Here is a 16,385-nt window from a genome sequence, read left to right as displayed (position 1 = left end):
GTGTCAAGGGTTGGGGGACTCTTGCTAAACTAGCTTACTACCATTCTTGCTAAAAGACAGGCCAATGACTTATGATATTAAGAATTGGGGGATGAGCCCTAACCGGTTTGGCTCAGTGGATAAAGCGTCAGCCTGCGGACTCAAGGGTCCCAGGTTCGATTAGGGTCAAGGGCATGTACCTTGGTTGCGGGCACATCCCCAGTAGGGTGTGTGCAGGAGGCAGCTGATCGATGTTTCTCTCTTATCGATGTTTCTAACTCTATCCCTCTCCCTTCCTCTCTGTAAAAAATCAATAAAATATATTTTTAAAAAAGAATTGGGGGATGAGAAACTTGGTCAGATATGGGGGGTGGTCCATATACTGATTTAGCAAAATTCTTTTCTAAAACTGGGCCAAGCATGTCAAGTCAAGACCTAGTCAAGAAGAGGACCCACAGGAGACTGATTAAAATGTGGTCAAGGAGGCAACCTTTGTCAACACATAAAGGAGATAAAATTGGTTTGTTGTTGTTATGACTTTTTTAAATATTTGGAGTCCACAACAGATAGACATATGATGACTTTGTACAGAACCTTTGGAAAAGTAAATTGCCTTCTCCAAAAAGTATCTGTAAAAATGACCCTACAGAATTAATTGGGATTGAACAATAATACAAAAATATGGAGGCAAGAATGAGCTTAGCATGTATATATGGGATACAGTCATACTAAAAATGAAAAGTGTGTGTTGGAGAGCGGTGGAAATACAACTGGATAAGTATGCAGAAATAGATTAGGGAAAACTTGAACAAATTAAAATTTAGACCATATTGAGTAAATTATGAGAATTAAAATTAGAGCCTGGAAGAGGCTTTCACTGATTACATGAGGAAGTTATAAAGGGAAGATGATTTTGGAGAAGAGAGAAAATGTTTAAGACATGTTGAGTTTGAGGTGATAATATATAAATGAAAGTCCTAATGTAATATCAGTCTAGGAAGAGAATAAGAATTCATGGCTAGTGATGAAAATTTGGGACTCATCAGCATGTATCTACCACTGAACTCCTAGTCTTACTGACCATTATGCACACCCTGTCTTTCTGTATTTGTTCAGTAGTAACAGTTATCCTTAATAGAGAACCTATCATACGCTAAATGCTTTATTTTCTTTTTGTTATTGACAATCACCATTTGATAGGTAAGAAAATTAACTTTTGGGTTATTAAAGTCTCAGTCAAAGCCAAGTGGATGCTGAAGGCAGCATTGGAATTTGAAACAAATCTGTTGGGATGATATGAGGCAGAACGCACTCTCTTTTCACCAGTCTCCCTGCTTCTCCCCCACAAAGAATCCTTTCTTGTATCGGTATATGTCCAAATCCTACTTATTATGTAAGGTTTACTTCAATTGAACCTTATCCATGGAAACTGCTGGGGGAGTTTAAGTCCTACCCCTGAGCTCTCATAGTCTATGTAGACATTCATAGCAGTTATCAGTTCCTACCCTGACAACACCCATGTACATATTTTCCTCGTCTCCCTTTAGTTCCTTGAGGTCAGAATCCACACATGATTTGTCTATTTGTCCTGCATACATCATAACATCCAGCCCAGTGCCATGAACGATGCAGGCATTCGATATTTCATGAATGAATAGATGAGTGAATGATAACTGAATCCATAAGAATACCATTTCCTGCCAATATCCAGCATCAAATTTTGGTTGAGTTAGTGAAAGAGCAAGAAAAAAAGAAAGGAAAGGAAATAAGAAGAGAGGGAAAGGAAAGGGAAAGAAAAGGAAGGGAAATGGAAGGGGAGTGAAGACACTTGCAGAGATGCTTATAACTAGAGGAACAAGATGAATGCATTTAAAAAGGCACAAAGTGGTAGGAGGGGAAAATGGTAGTGGAGTGTTGCAGCTCTTAGCCTTCTCCTTTCTCCCTCCAACCTGCTCTAATGTGTATCAAGAATGAATAGGTATCAATGAAGCCACCTTACAACACCCATTTCACCCATTTTTCAGGATTGGAGAAAGGACTTGCTGAAGAGAGGATTGAAGAAGTGAAGATTGGAGTCTCTCCTACAGAGAATGTAAGTGGGATCCAGCAGGATCCAGAGGAAAAGAAGCATGTGGATGACTCAGAGCTATGTTCTGATAGAAACCTTAAGCTGAAGTGGCAGATGAGTTTCTAAATATTATGTGGCCCAACTCACCAGAATAGGGAAACATCTGGAGAGACACTGATCCATTTCTCTAAGCCCAAATGTGTGTGAAAGCCACAGTTAATATTTAGATTCCAATGATAAAGGTAATTATGTAAAGCTTGATTTTAGGAGATAATTAGAATTCCTCTGAGAGCAGTATTCCCACTCCTACCAGAGGGCACAGCTGGGGAAATGGAAAGTGCATATGTCTGGAATCAGAGCACAGATTCAAGTCTTAACTCTGGGGCATGGCCTTTGGCAAGTCACTTAATTCTTTTGAGCCTTCATTTCTTATTTGTAATATGAGAGTAGAAACAAGACCTGTTGTTAATTTCTTTATTCACTTAAGGCAGATTAACTATATAATGGATGCTGGAATTGTTAGGGCTGGGATTACTAAACAAAGAACAGAAATGTGTGCAAAAACCTTTAGTAAAATGTAAAGCACTACGGAAGCACCAGTTAATAGTTATTACTAAGATGGTTGGTTGTACTTCCTTGCCCCAGTCTTAAAAAAATAAAGATATCTGACATTAGTCCTAGCTTCTTCCTCTAAAAACTGCAATGGGTTGTGACAGTTCATTGAATCTTTTGTAAATGATTCCTTCTTAAATTCTCACCTGTGGTTCACAAGATGACAATTTGACTTATAATTCAAATAATATTTTCCTGGGAGAAATATTATCCAGAAATTATCTTAATAAATAGTTGAAAAAAACTCCACAGAACTAGAAAACAAAATGTGGGCACATCTAAAGTGAGCCAGGGACTATATATTCTTTTAACTTTGAATGATGACGCCTGTGGTAAGTGATTGCCCAAGTTATAATGAGTTCAACAAGCTCATTCTTGTGTGCTTTTTAAAGCCAAATTCATGTTTGAATAGTAATAGGGATCCTTTCTGGTAAATTGAATGTGCTGGGTGGACATGATGCAAATGATAACCTATCTTGACTTAAACAGCTTTTTAAGGTATAGAAAATATGAGCAACTGGAATTCCAGAGAGAAAGTCACAGCAACTCTGCAGAACATATTTATAAATTGTTCACAACAACTGGGGCAAGTAAAAGTTTATGAGAAAGTCCTTATAATCACAATATGTACTAACAATAATTGCATGTTTTTTCCTTTTAAATGGCACTCTAATAATCATAATTTTGAATGTTGTGTTAAGTTTTAAAATTTCTATTCATTAAATGTACCAACCTAAATATTTTAATTTTATCTCAATGGAAATTTTATTATATTATTATTGTTGTTGTTATTATTATTATTGTGTTTTCCTGGTCCTTTCTAGTCTACTCATTGGGGCACAAATTTAAGCAGTGTAGTTTCCATAACTTAGTAGCCCATTTTATTTATTCAGAAAAATGTTAAATGGCAGAATAGCATAATGATAAATGTTATACAATTAAAAATAATTATGTGTGCAGAACTTGTAATAGTAAAACTAGATAGCAAAAACTAAAATGGAATATGAAATCTCTGTTTTTACACAAATGAAATTGTTCTCCCATGCCACTAAATGACAAAATATCTTGATTTGCAATGAAACCCAGTTTGTACTGAAAGGCAGTGCAACTGGCAGGAATATTTCTTTTATTAACAGGTTATGCTGTTTCCTGGTTTGCAAATATCAAAACTCCCTTTATTGGAATCTGATAGAGGTTGCTAGGAGCATTGGAGCAGGTACAAGTCTCTTTACACCAATGGGGCCTTTCCTGACGTCAGATTCTTTTTTTTATTGTTTTAAGCACTTTTACTTTCCCGATTATGCCCACAGGTAACAGGAAATAAGGGTTTCAAAGGAAAACTTGATCATGTTGGGAGATAACACAGGTATCCTCACCCAGTGTGTGAGCGCCTTGAGGCTTTAAGTCACTGCCAGGAGTACATATTTTTTTGATTGGTAACTGCCAGATGACGCTTCATCAAATATAAATGCAAGAAAGACTCCGAGAGCTCCATAAAAGCCTTCCACCATCGGGAGGAGAGGAGCAGATACTGTCAACAAGGACAGGCGATGGCTTTCAGCGTTTCAGTGTCAGTCTACCTCTTATTCAATGGTAGGTGATTTCTTCTTCTTTTGTTAACTTGGTGTCAGTGTGAAATGTGAAAAGGATTTGTTTTCTCTGAATTAGGGAGAAGTTGGCTTTTCGGAGTTGTTCTTCATGACAAAGATTAGAGCAAGGAATCTGAATTAATTTAGTTTCTTATGTGATGTATGTTCCTCTCCTAGTACATATTTGAAACCTTTAAATATTTGCTTTTGTAAAACTGAAAAGAGGTTAATACATTTTAACTATTATATGACAGCATCCTTGTGATTAAATCAGTATATAAATGTATTCACTTTCTCTTAAATATTAATGTGTCCCTATTTTCTATAATTATAATATAGTCAGTAGACGGGATATGGAAGAGAAACTGTCAGGAAGTTGCCCTACTTAGGTGATGGATCTCAAATGTAAATGGATTCAAAATAAAACATAAAGGAAATAAATAGAATAACTTTCAATCTGTTGCTTATACATAGAAGGGGCTCACCTGCTAAAGATACCTTTCCCCCCTTCATACAGCAATGGCAGCATTAAGTGAAGAGGTGGCCTTGAACTTGACACTCGCAATCACAACCCAACCAAGTAATTGGACAGTTAACAAAACAAAAGGTATTTTCTTTGCATTTTTATATTTCAAGGGACTTTCTCATTTGTGAGAGAATTTGGATTGTGATAAGAGCAACATTGGAAAATGTTTAATATATATTTTATGATTAGATAATCAACTCTTAGCATGATGGTGTTAAATGGAAGTGACAGGTAAATGTGTCTGAAAAGAATTAGCTTTCTAAAAGGAGGAAGTGAGGAAATTAAAGAAATGTCTCCAGTTACTTTTCCTGAATGTTAATTTAAACATGCCACAGTTTCTGCTTGATTCATGCTTAGTTCCCTGTAACTCACACGTGTCCAGGGGCAATTTGTCACCATTTTGGCATTATATTTTGATCTGTGACTATGAGCTTTGCAGCCAAAGAAATTATGGCTACAAGATGAAATCTTAATTCATGTCCCCTATCTTTAGAAATATTTTTTCCTGTTTCTTTTGAGGGGCTTTTGTTGTTGTTTTCGCATAGGCTGTATTTTCTAACTCCTCTACCCACTTTTTTTTCTTTCCTACCTTATTATTATTATTATTTGAATAGCTTCCCACTGCTGTTGAGCATCAGCATATTTTCAAACCTGTTTGAACTCTTAGAGGTGAACTTGGAAAGCTTGTAACCTGCCAAGACCTGTGTACTGCATGGTTATGACTGTCACACAATGACATACTGCCCCCTGATGTGGGGTTCAGTGATGTGACACAGGACAGAGGAAATGCCATATCACGCTCTCAGAGCCAGGCAAATAAAAAAGATTAAGGCAGATATTTTGTTTCTGAATATGAGGTAGTAATAATTAAGAATTCATTTCACAAATAATTTTAAATTTAAAAATGTATTTGAAATATTTTTGCCAATTTGAGTTTTAAAAAATTTTATTTTTATTATTGAAAGCATTACAGATGTTCCCCCCACAACCCATTAACTCTCTCCACCCTGCTCCCACACATTGAACTTGTAAATACCTATTAATCTGCAAACCAAAATAAGTGTAGGGCTTAGAATGACTTTTATATCTCCCTGTTTTCTGAGCTTTCGAACAAAAAGGGAAGGAAATATGTTTAGTAGAAAATAATACTGCAGAAAAGTAAAATATGGCTTCTCTCTATGACTGAGTTCATAACATTATGCCCAGACCACTATTTTCTTTCTTAATAGGGAACTGCAAGTAAAATTCTCCAAGTTACAGGTAATAACAATGGAAAATGAATATATCTCTATCATTTTCCCTTGCTTTCTTGATGGAGAACTTTAGTTTTTCCTTGCTTTTTACTTGACTTAAAAACCTGAATCCAGATTTGTATAGGAAAGCTGAATCTCTCCAGTATACCCTTTCTTTGCCAATGTCTTCTCTCAGGTCTCACATTTTCTAGCAAATCTTAATTCAGGCCCTAGGAAGAACCTAGCCCAGTTTATAATGCAAAATTCTCACTGCTTCAGAATTAATTATTAAAATGAGAAAATAGATTCATGACTCCACATGAATGTGAATCTTAAGATAATATTGTGTGTTCTCAACCAAAAGGAAGTTCTACAAGAAGGGATCTTGTTGGTGTCTTAGTACTTAAAAATTTAGTATTTTCATTATCAAAAAAAGTCTGCCTTTTTAGATCTGAACAAATAAATAGGAGTGTCTTAATCTGCTTGGCAAGACAAATATTGTGAAACATAACTAAGGATGCAGAGATATTCATGACATATTTATTCATAACGCTGACAAACTAAAATGCCACTAAATCTACTGGAGAAAAATTTAAGAATCAGCAATGAAAGTATAGCAAAGAGGACTCAGTTATAGTTTTACCACTGTGCGTCCCACTTCATAAAACCCAGGGATTATATAGGCGTATGTTCTGAGTACATCAGGAATGAAGAGTAAGCGTCCCGAAGGAGATACATTTTGCCACATCACAGCTTCCGCCAGGGGGCTTCCCATAAAGAAGCTTCTGGACACGTGGCCACAAAAGTTCTGTCAGGTGTGGTCACTTGCACAGTATAAGAGTTAGAAATCAAAACCCAGGTTTTTAAGTTCTAACTCCAAGGCTTTTCCCACTATTTCGTAATATCTCTTAAGTGAATAAAATTTCTAAATGATATTTCAAAGTATGGTCTTAACTATGTTAAGCCTGGGCCATAAGTTGTTTCTGGCTTCTTGTGTAGGTCATAACCATACCTCTTCTGAAATCAGTTAGGGAAAATATTCCCTTTTCAGTTAGCCACTCATGGCAGTCCACATAAGAGGGAGTGCTCATCTCATGCTCTGGGAAAAGAGAAATCAAGTTCATTATCTCCCAGTTATAAGCCCAAATCTTTCTAAGCGCTGACTTCTCAGATGTAAAGGAGAGAATGAGAAAATTGTGTGAGACCTTTTATACTTATCAGCATTCAGGCACACATTTGGGAAGCCTTGATCTGGAAAGTTGCTAAAACTAGATTTGATGCTGCCACCTTTTGGCAAACTTGTATCTATCCCTTATTATGTGACTTCTAAAGAATGAAATTTGCCCTAACCGGTCTGGCTCAGTGGATAGAGCGTCGGCCTGCGGACTGAAGGGTCCCAGGTTCGATTCCAGTCAAGGGCATGTACCTTGGTTGCGGGCACATCCCCAGTAGGGGGTGTGCAGGAGGCAGCTGATCAGCTGATCGATGTTTCTCTCTATCCCTCTCCCTTCCTCTCTGTAAAAAATCAATTAAAAAAAAGAATGAGATTTACCTCCATCCCCTAATTAATGAATGATATATCTAGGTCAGTGGTCAACAAACTGAGGCTCGCGAGCCACATGCGGCTCTTTGGCCCCTTGAGTGTGGCCACGAAGTTTCAATTGCACTGTATGTGCCCGCCCGCATGTGGTATTTTGTGGAAGAGCCACACTCAAGGGGCCGCAGTTTGCCGACCACTGACTCTAGGTGATATTAACCTAAGTTTTGTGACTATAACCTGCCAAGGGAACCGATTAATAGTTCAGTGAACAGAGCACCCAAAGAATAGTAAAATTAAAGCTCTCTTTAACACGTTATAAAACTACTATAAAATATGACCTATTGCCCTAACCGGTTTGGCTCAGTGGATAGAGCGTCACCCTGTGGACTCAAGGGTCCCAGGTTCGATTCCGGCCAAGGGCATGTACCTTGGTTGCGGGCACATCCCCAGTAGGGTGTGTGCAGGAGGCAGCTGATCGATGTTTCTCTCTCTCATCGATGTTTCTAACTCTCTATCCATCTCCCTTCCTCTCTGTAAAAAATCAATAAAATATATTTTAAAAAAAATATATGACCTACTTCATCTGTTAATATTGTTTCTCCTTTTTCCTATCCGAAGGCGCAGAAGGACCTATAGCCTTGAAGTTCTCACACCCTTGCCTGGAACACCACGATAGTTACTGCATCAATGGTGTTTGTGCCTTCCACCGTGAGTTGAAGAAAGCCATCTGCAGGTAATTTGCAAAGAACTGCCCAAGTCCTGGACACAGGAGGAGGAGAATTTATGCCTTTGGTGCTTCACACAGTACATTTCCCACACCTCTATCTTATGGGGCTAAAAGAGTACATGATCTGATCGTGACTCACCAATCTTCTTTGTAGTTGGATATCTAAGGAGTCTGTTTCTAAGCTACCTAATCCTCATTACTCAAAAATATGGTTCCCAGATTAGCAGCATCTGTGAACCTGGGAGCTTGTTAGGAATGCAGAAGCTTATGCTCCACCTCAAAACTATTGAATCCATATCAGCATTTTAGCATCATGCAAATGTGATTAGGATGAAATGAAATAGGATAGGGTATGGTAAAAACACTTGGAGAATAGAGAATTCTAGAGCAACTAAAATACTATTTTTGGTGATCATTGATTTGCTCAGCATCTTCCTATATAAGAGAAAATAATTTTCTAGATCAAGGCATAAAGCACACATACTATCTTCACTTCGCCAATGAGAAAAGGTACATTGATATGCGGTCTTAATGAAATGATTATTGTAAAATACATAGCTTCTTCAGTACTTGTAACAGATTGGCTTTCATTTGGTATTTGCATCCTCATTCTTTGAAACTGGTCTTTTCTCTGTATTTCTGTCATTGTGAATCTTAAAATTATTCATTCTTTTCTTTTTGTAAAGGTGTTTTACTGGTTATACTGGAGAAAGGTGTGAGCATTTGACCTTAACTTCATATGCTGTAAATTCTTATGAAAAATACATTGCAATTTGGATTGGCGTCGGAGTATTATTAAGTGGTTTTCTTGCTATTTTTTACTGCTACATAAGAACGAGGTATGGAAAAAAAACACAAAATATGAAGTCAGTGGGTACTCGTTCATTTGAACAATATTTATTGAGCCCCTACAATGTACTAGGAATTGGCTGTTTAATTTTTTTAGTGAAAATATGGCTGCAAATCTGGCAAGTTCCTACATATTTGTTTTGATACCTTTCCTCATAAACCCAGATTAGCAGTAAAAATTTACCTGCAGTTGCAATAGGATAGCTCCAATTTACAACTTCCCTCCATCCTTGCTTCTGTCTGCCTACATACATCAAAGTTACAAATGCAGAGGCCAGTACGCCCCACAAGGGTAGTGAAAAGTGTGTCTTATTCAACATTATATATTCAGCGCCAAATACGGTGCCTGGCACACAGTAGACACTCTGTATATATTTGTTGAATGAAGAAATCAAGAAATGAATGTTAAATGAATAAACAGTGTGGCAAACATGGGCCATTTACTTCCAAACAATCAATTGAAGGTATATTCAGAAGATATTATCTACTGCTAGAAGCTTAAGAAGATAAGCTGGATCCACTAAGTATAAGTTACTTGTGTATTAATTCTGATTTCTAGTGTATCCACACTGGTAATTTTTTCCCTTGAATTCATGTAGCTAGGGAAACTCAAGAAGTAATGTGAGCTAAATTAAAGAAAAAAAGTATAAATACATTTCCCTGGCATACTCTATTAACAAAGTTTTCATTTTAAAAATGATCAAGACTGACTATCAAAATAAGAAAAATTTTGGTTGCTTAATAATTGTATCTTAGAGAAAATAAAATGTTATATCAATTGTAGAACAATTCATATAAAATATGTTATATCAACTTATTTATTATGCCAATTGCCTAAGGAACCAAAAAGAGGGGAAAAAAAGAAAGTAGACCTTTTAATGTTAATAATACCGCTGTCTGAGGTCAGGTTTCCTAGAAGCAGAACACAAAATGGGGATTCCTGTGCAAGTGATTGGTCAAGGGATGCCCTAAAGTAGGACCTATAAGGCAGTAAGGAAAGCTAGAGCAGAGGAAGAAGGTAAGCAAAGATGTGGTATTAGCTAAAGTCGAGTCTCAGCCTGACTCCACAGGATGATCTCAAATGTGAAGGGCTTTATAGACCTATCCCAAGAAGGTGAGGGATCTTGGTTTTAGTACCCTGTGTCATCAGCATGGGTGGCAGGATGCTCCTGGCAGGATAGTGGGCACAGACCAGGAGTCTCCCAGGAATTCAGGCAAAGTTCTCTGTGGGCCCAGGGGATCCTCTGGAGAAGGATACTGTTCTGGGTCTGTTAACACCCATAGCTGCTGGGGATGGATCTACCAATGGGTAAAAGGGATCTGGGTGGGGCACCAGCAACAATGGCTACCCCAGAACATTTATATAATCTGCAATAAGGTATACTAACAGCATTCACATTCTTATGAAAATCAATACTCTGTTTTAGGTGTCTAAAACTGAAATCACCTTATAAGGTCTGTTCCAGAGGAAGACCACTGTGAGGCGTGTGTAAGAAATTTTCCTGAGGCATTTGTAAAGATCAGTGGACCCCACACTGACATCTTCAAATGAAACAACTAAACTTCCTAAGCTGACTAGACTTGAATGTGATGGAAGTTGGGATCATGATGAAATGAGAGAATACATTTCAACAGAAATCACTAGACTTTGTCATTGTTAGGATACCAAGAGAGCCAATGGAGCAAGCTTACAGTGACAGAAGTCAAGTTCATAGTACTACTCTGGGCCTGTTCTGTTGTTGTGTGGTTATTGTTCTTACTGCAGAGAGTCTGAATGCCATGCATCTGACCGTGTCAGATGTGAGTTTTCATGAGAAGGATCATCAACCTTGCAACAAGTCAAAGCAATACCAAGTTTGGGCTCTTCATGTACTAGCTACCAGTATTTTGGATCACTGCTCAATGGACCTAATCCCAAACATGCTGCTTTCATAAGGTCTAAAAGAATGTGATGTCAACTATTAGGATAAGATCAGTGCTGTGGCACCTTCAGTGATCCAAACAAGTGCCTGGAGTCTAAGCCAGAGACAAGAAAATGGAAGGTCCAAGGCAAAATACATTATACCCAGCTTGTGAGAACATTGTGGAGCTGTTATCTGTGAAATATAAAATAAGCTAGAGTTTCTGATGACTGGGAGCTACTGGATATCAAGCCCTGAGTAGACAAAATATCTCTTTTTCTGCATGGATTATAACATGTTGTGTTGGACTCACTGGTATCCTAATGCTTATGTTTAGCACTTCCTCGTATTGTTAGTGGAATTACCTGGTGACTATTCATTTGGACTGAAATTCTAGAATTTTACTAATACATGAAATTCTACAACTGATCCTGAAAGAAAAACTAAAGAGTTGGACACAGGAATTTTTTCGTCAACCAAAAGCATGTGGGAAATTTATTAACCACTTCTGAGTACTTGATAGCAGATTTGCACATAGAGTGAGAAAATGCAATAGTTATTCTAGAAATAGCTATTTTGGAATTAGGGTCCTTCCTCTTTAGTCATATTTTTTTTCCATGTAATTAGAATAATCTTGGGCAGGACCACTGATATTGTTGGGCTTTAATTTCATTTTCTACAGAGCCCTTCTAGCTCTAAAATTTGACCAGGGGAGAAGAAAGCAATTTTTCCACAACTGAAAAATTGGGATATTCTCAACCATACCTCAAGTCCAAAACACACCACTGTCTATCATCTTAGGTGTATATTTTAGTGTTTGTTTTGTAAAATAATAATTTTAAATTTTGTTTTTAAGTGAAGCAAAACATATAATTTAAAAACAATGTCTATAACTTTTCTTTTAAATTCAATCTATAACTCTTGACTTTTTTCCATTGTAATTTTAATAAGCAAAACCATTTTGATCATGAGATGGGCTAAAAGAGGATCAATCATGAATATTCTTACCATGATTGCCTAGTAATAAGCCTTTCTCTTATATTGTTATGACTTTCATTCACTATTAAAACTTTACATTCTGCTTTCCTTTGAGTAGAAGGTATTTCATTTGCTTTGTTTTGCCTTCACAAGGAATGTAAGGCAGGTGAATGGCGTGTCAGCACTTTCTGATTGTCCTCACAAAGTATGTAAAGGTTACCTCATACCAAGGAGTGGGGAGGTGAAGGTTCCTCCCAGTGACTCCAGGGACCACACCTAGAAAGCTATGCTCTCCCTGAGCATTTCAAAGACGTGTTAAAAAGCTGGGGAGAGTCCAGGAAGAAACAATAAAGCTTAATTAAGGATTGCCTCCTGATGAAAGAGGAATTAATGCTGGAGTCTGGAGAGGTTATAACCTAAAAAGTTAAACATATTTGCTGTCTATAAATATTTCTAAATTATAAACACAATATAATTGAAATTAAACAACATCAGACAAAAATTAAAATGTCCAGATTGCCAAACTGAAAAGTACACCAAAACAAAAAAACAATAGAGATTCCAATTTTTTCACCTGCGGAACAGTATGCATTAACAGTATAAAATCCACCCAGTGAGACTATAGAAAGTTAGAGTGTGACTCATAAGAAACCACCTGTTTATGTTCTGTCCTACACATGATCTTGTGACCCCATAACCCCAAGAGTTAAATTTGCAGGAAGGAACCTCTGGTATTCCTATGGAGCTAGAGCTGCCAATATTTATGTATGGAATCAGGACTTAAATAAAAAAAAAGTGAAGAAATACAAGATGTTCTGCAAATATTTCACTTTTTATTTTTTCCATGTGCAATAAAGCCCTGAAAGAAGTCTACCAGTGAGTCCCTTGCATCCAAACTACATTTCCTCTATCCATCTATGGATCATTAGGTGGGTGGCTCCTTTAGGAAAGAAATGGAATATGTTCTGGCATTTTTTTTACTAAATTAAACTTGCCAAGGGGTTCATCAATGTCTTTCATTCCCATTTTGTCTTCTTCCTGGGTCTACCCTTCAATTCTTTGAGAATACATGCTAGGACTTCAATATTCATGAGTTAGCATTTTGAAGCATGATGGTGTTATTGGTAGAAGTGGAGTTCTTGGGGTGCCAAGAGGAAAATAATTTCCTGAGGCCCTCACAAGAGGATGGGGTTTCATGGAAAGCTTTACTGATGGTGTAAAATTAAGGGGGTCTCCTCCAAGTTTTCATCTCTGTCTCCCTCGCCTGGAGAAGTGCAATCTTGTTTTCAGGAGGGCCAGAATTAAGGCCACTGCCCAGAATTTCTGTTCCATCTTAAAGTCCAGTCCAGTCGAGCATCTGTTTAGTTTAGCTTGTGTTCTCAGCTACAATCCACCCGGTGGTCCCATGGCCATGGGCCATGTGGCGGCTTAAGGCCACATGGCTATGGAGAGAAAACAGGTGAGCGCATGGGCGAGTGCGGGTCATGGAGCTAGAGAGCAAGTGAGAACAAGCACTAGCAAGGGCACAAGAGAGAAAAAGCTTCTTTGGGGATTTTAGGCAGGAGCTTAGATTTCATGGGCTTCTGATGGGGTTCACCCTCTAGCCAACCTATTGTTCCCCAAGCCAGACTGACAGACAAGCACCTTACCTGCATCACCCCAATTTCACTGCACATGTGCCCATCTTTCCCTTTGTTAGATCCCTTCCCTAATGATCTGCAGGAAATGGACCAGGGGTTCCCTGGGGAGAGTGAAGCTGTAGCTTCCTGGTGAAGTTGCCCAAATGACCTTGCTTATAATGTCTGGCCTCCCCTTTCTCCCCTTTGCTCTCTTCCTATCTATACATATAAAAAGGCAGCTAAACGGCCATAACGACCTAACAACCGGTCGCTATGAAGCCCACTGTGGCCAGCAAACTGGCCTGATCAGGGGGTGGGGCTGGCGGCCAACCTCACAGTTCCCCCCCTGCCCCAGCCTGCACCTGACCGGACTCTCCCACCCTGATCAAGAGCCAAATGCCCCCTTCCTCCCCCCCCCCCTCAGCTGCTCCCCTGATCAGCCCAACCCACCACGATAGACCCACAGCCCCTCCCCCTGGACATCCCCGCCCCTGATTGCCACCCCACCTCAATAGGGGGTGGGGCTGCCCGGGCCAACCTCCTGCAGCCCCTCCCCCAGCTGGCCCCACCCAGATCAGGGGCGGGGATGGCGGCCAACCACCCATGGCCTCTCCCCCAGGCCACTGGCCCCTGATTGGCACCCCCCACCCACCCCACTCAGGGGCAGGGCTGGCCAACCCACCGCCCACAGCCCCTCCCCATGGCCAGCCTTGCCCCCAATCAGCCCCCAACCCCAATCAGGGCAGGGCCTTCGGGCCAATCGCCTGTGGGCCCCAGTCTGGCAGGCAGCTGGCCAATCTCCTGCCATCTCCTCCTCCCAACAGGCCCAGCCCGGATCTGTCCTGGTTGGGGCCGGGGCCAGCCAAACCCCACCTGTGCACGAATTTGCACACTGGGCCTCTAGTTACTAATATTAACTAGCTAATTACAATGATAATAATGGGAGTGGGAGCAAACACTATAATTTCACTCACACTTGAGCCAGAAATTTATAAAAAGGAAAGTACAGTTGCTTATTATTGTGTCTTCTTTCCGCAAATTAGTTTTTTTTAATAATTACGTTTTTCTAACGTTTGAAGTAAATAAAATTATAACATAGTTTATCTTTTAGTGTTTCCCAGAACAATGCAAATCTAATCCTTTCATTTTGAAATGTCCTTTTGGAAGATTTTTATTCACTATATGTAATTGAAAAAAAAAAAAGTCTTAAGAAAATCACAAGGCAAACACCAGCAATTTAAGCTTTTGGTGTTGAACATAAAAACAATTCCTCTCTGCAGGAGATCGTGAGTAAGTTATCTGACTTTTGTGAATTACAAAAATGTAACACACTCTCTGTGGTATAATGTAAATATTGATATCCTGCAGCTCACACTCATGGGGAGGGTTCCCAGAATCTCTCTATTGCAAAATGCCACTCTTTGTGGCTTACATCATGGCTGCATGACATCAGGACACTAGCATCTGCCAAGATGAACTGGAAGTGTTGAAATTTAATGTGTCAGAGTCTGGCACTGCTAATCTGGGTGAGTCCACATTTCTGTCCCAACCTTTGGCACAGCCCTATTCAGTAGCACATGCAGAAGCATATTTTCCAAATTCAGCTCTAAATGTCTGTTAATTATTCAACCAATGAATGTACAGTTCAGAGAAAATTGCTTAAAAATTCAAAGACTAGACCCCTTAAGAATATCCACCTGAATAAATGCATTCCATCATTATATTTCACTCCTCTGCCCAAAATCAACGTGATGGTTGTTCCAGATTGTGGGCAACACCCACAGCTTCCAAAGAGCCATCTCGTAAAGATTAGCAACGTTATTATACAGTAACAAGGAGGACTGAATCGCTTAGTCAGGGCTTATCTACACATTTTATGTCCTTTCTTTGTAGTTTTTATGTCTCAGATATTATTGGGGCAAAATCATTTAGATTGAAATTAGGCGAGGATCACAGTCAAGCAAGTGTCCAACTCGCCATGCTTCTGATCTTTAAGAGGATGTTAATCAGGCCTCCCAACTTTCTGGAAAGAATGGTATCTCTAGATCTTTAAAGCCTCACAAAAATATTGACTTAATATAAAGTCCCTTCACAGATCAAGATGAAGCAATTGTGTAATAGAGCTACCCTTTATGAGCACTTACGGTGTTTGAAAAGCATTATTAGTACGATTTTAATGAATCCCACTCCCGTGCATATTTGAGATGTAGAGAAGGACCTGAACCATGTAGATCTGATGCCAAAGTCTCTCATCTAAACTCTATCCGATAACACTTTGCAATATTCTATGGAAAATATCAGTATTGGGAGTTAATTGCTTAATAAGCTTAGAAATATACCCAAGTGATTTATTTGCAAATGAAACAGGTTTTTTTTCCTATAAAACATATAAAATAATAACTTTTGTCATGGATCAGCCACAAAAACTCCCTGCTGTCAGCTGCAGATTATGAAGCTATGCATTCCATCCTTAGGGTGCGGTCAGAATAGGCCTGGAGTGCCTGCTGACAGTTGACTGTACAGGCTGGGGAGAGACTGTAGACTGTAAAGTAATCCTGACTTAGCCTCCGCACTCAGGGTACAATAAGGTCACTTGGGAATACTTGATCCCAGCCTGAGAACAAGGGTTCTCTGGCACTGATGCTATGGGAACCGGGACATACCTGTCTCAGTTGATGATGGGGTGAGGAGTGAGTGGTTTTCACATCTACAGTAAAATCTTATCAACTGCCTTTTCACTATAGCACCCTCAATCTTACCCCTAG

At 39.0% G+C, this 16,385-nt stretch overlaps 1 protein-coding gene across 4 annotated transcripts; it reads left to right on the top strand.

Annotated features, from left to right (window-relative positions):
• The first annotated feature begins 4,174 nt into the window (after nucleotides 1-4,174).
• EPGN (epithelial mitogen) lies at nucleotides 4,175-12,901 on the top strand. Of its 4 annotated transcripts, XM_070395019.1 has the most exons (5): nucleotides 4,175-4,252; nucleotides 4,766-4,855; nucleotides 8,165-8,279; nucleotides 8,960-9,112; nucleotides 10,550-12,901. In XM_070395019.1, exons 1-5 carry the CDS (start codon nucleotides 4,210-4,212, stop codon nucleotides 10,602-10,604), a joined length of 456 nt encoding a protein of 151 aa, XP_070251120.1. In that variant the 5' UTR covers nucleotides 4,175-4,209; the 3' UTR covers nucleotides 10,605-12,901. The 4 variants fall into 4 exon arrangements, with proteins under 4 accessions (XP_070251120.1, XP_070251127.1, XP_070251106.1 ...); XM_070395026.1 differs by lacking the exon at nucleotides 8,960-9,112; XM_070395005.1 differs by lacking the exon at nucleotides 10,550-12,901 and having other exon boundaries at nucleotides 8,960-9,274.
• The last annotated feature ends 3,484 nt before the right edge of the window (nucleotides 12,902-16,385 follow it).

The sequence above is a fragment of the Myotis yumanensis genome, unplaced genomic scaffold (genome assembly GCF_028538775.1).
Source record: "Myotis yumanensis isolate MYYU_CA2020_CCGP unplaced genomic scaffold, mMyoYum1.0.hap1 SCAF_1, whole genome shotgun sequence".
Classification (NCBI taxonomy): Eukaryota; Metazoa; Chordata; class Mammalia; order Chiroptera; family Vespertilionidae; genus Myotis; species Myotis yumanensis.
Note: the sequence above shows the minus strand (reverse complement) of the source record. Positions and strands in the feature narration are given on the sequence as shown.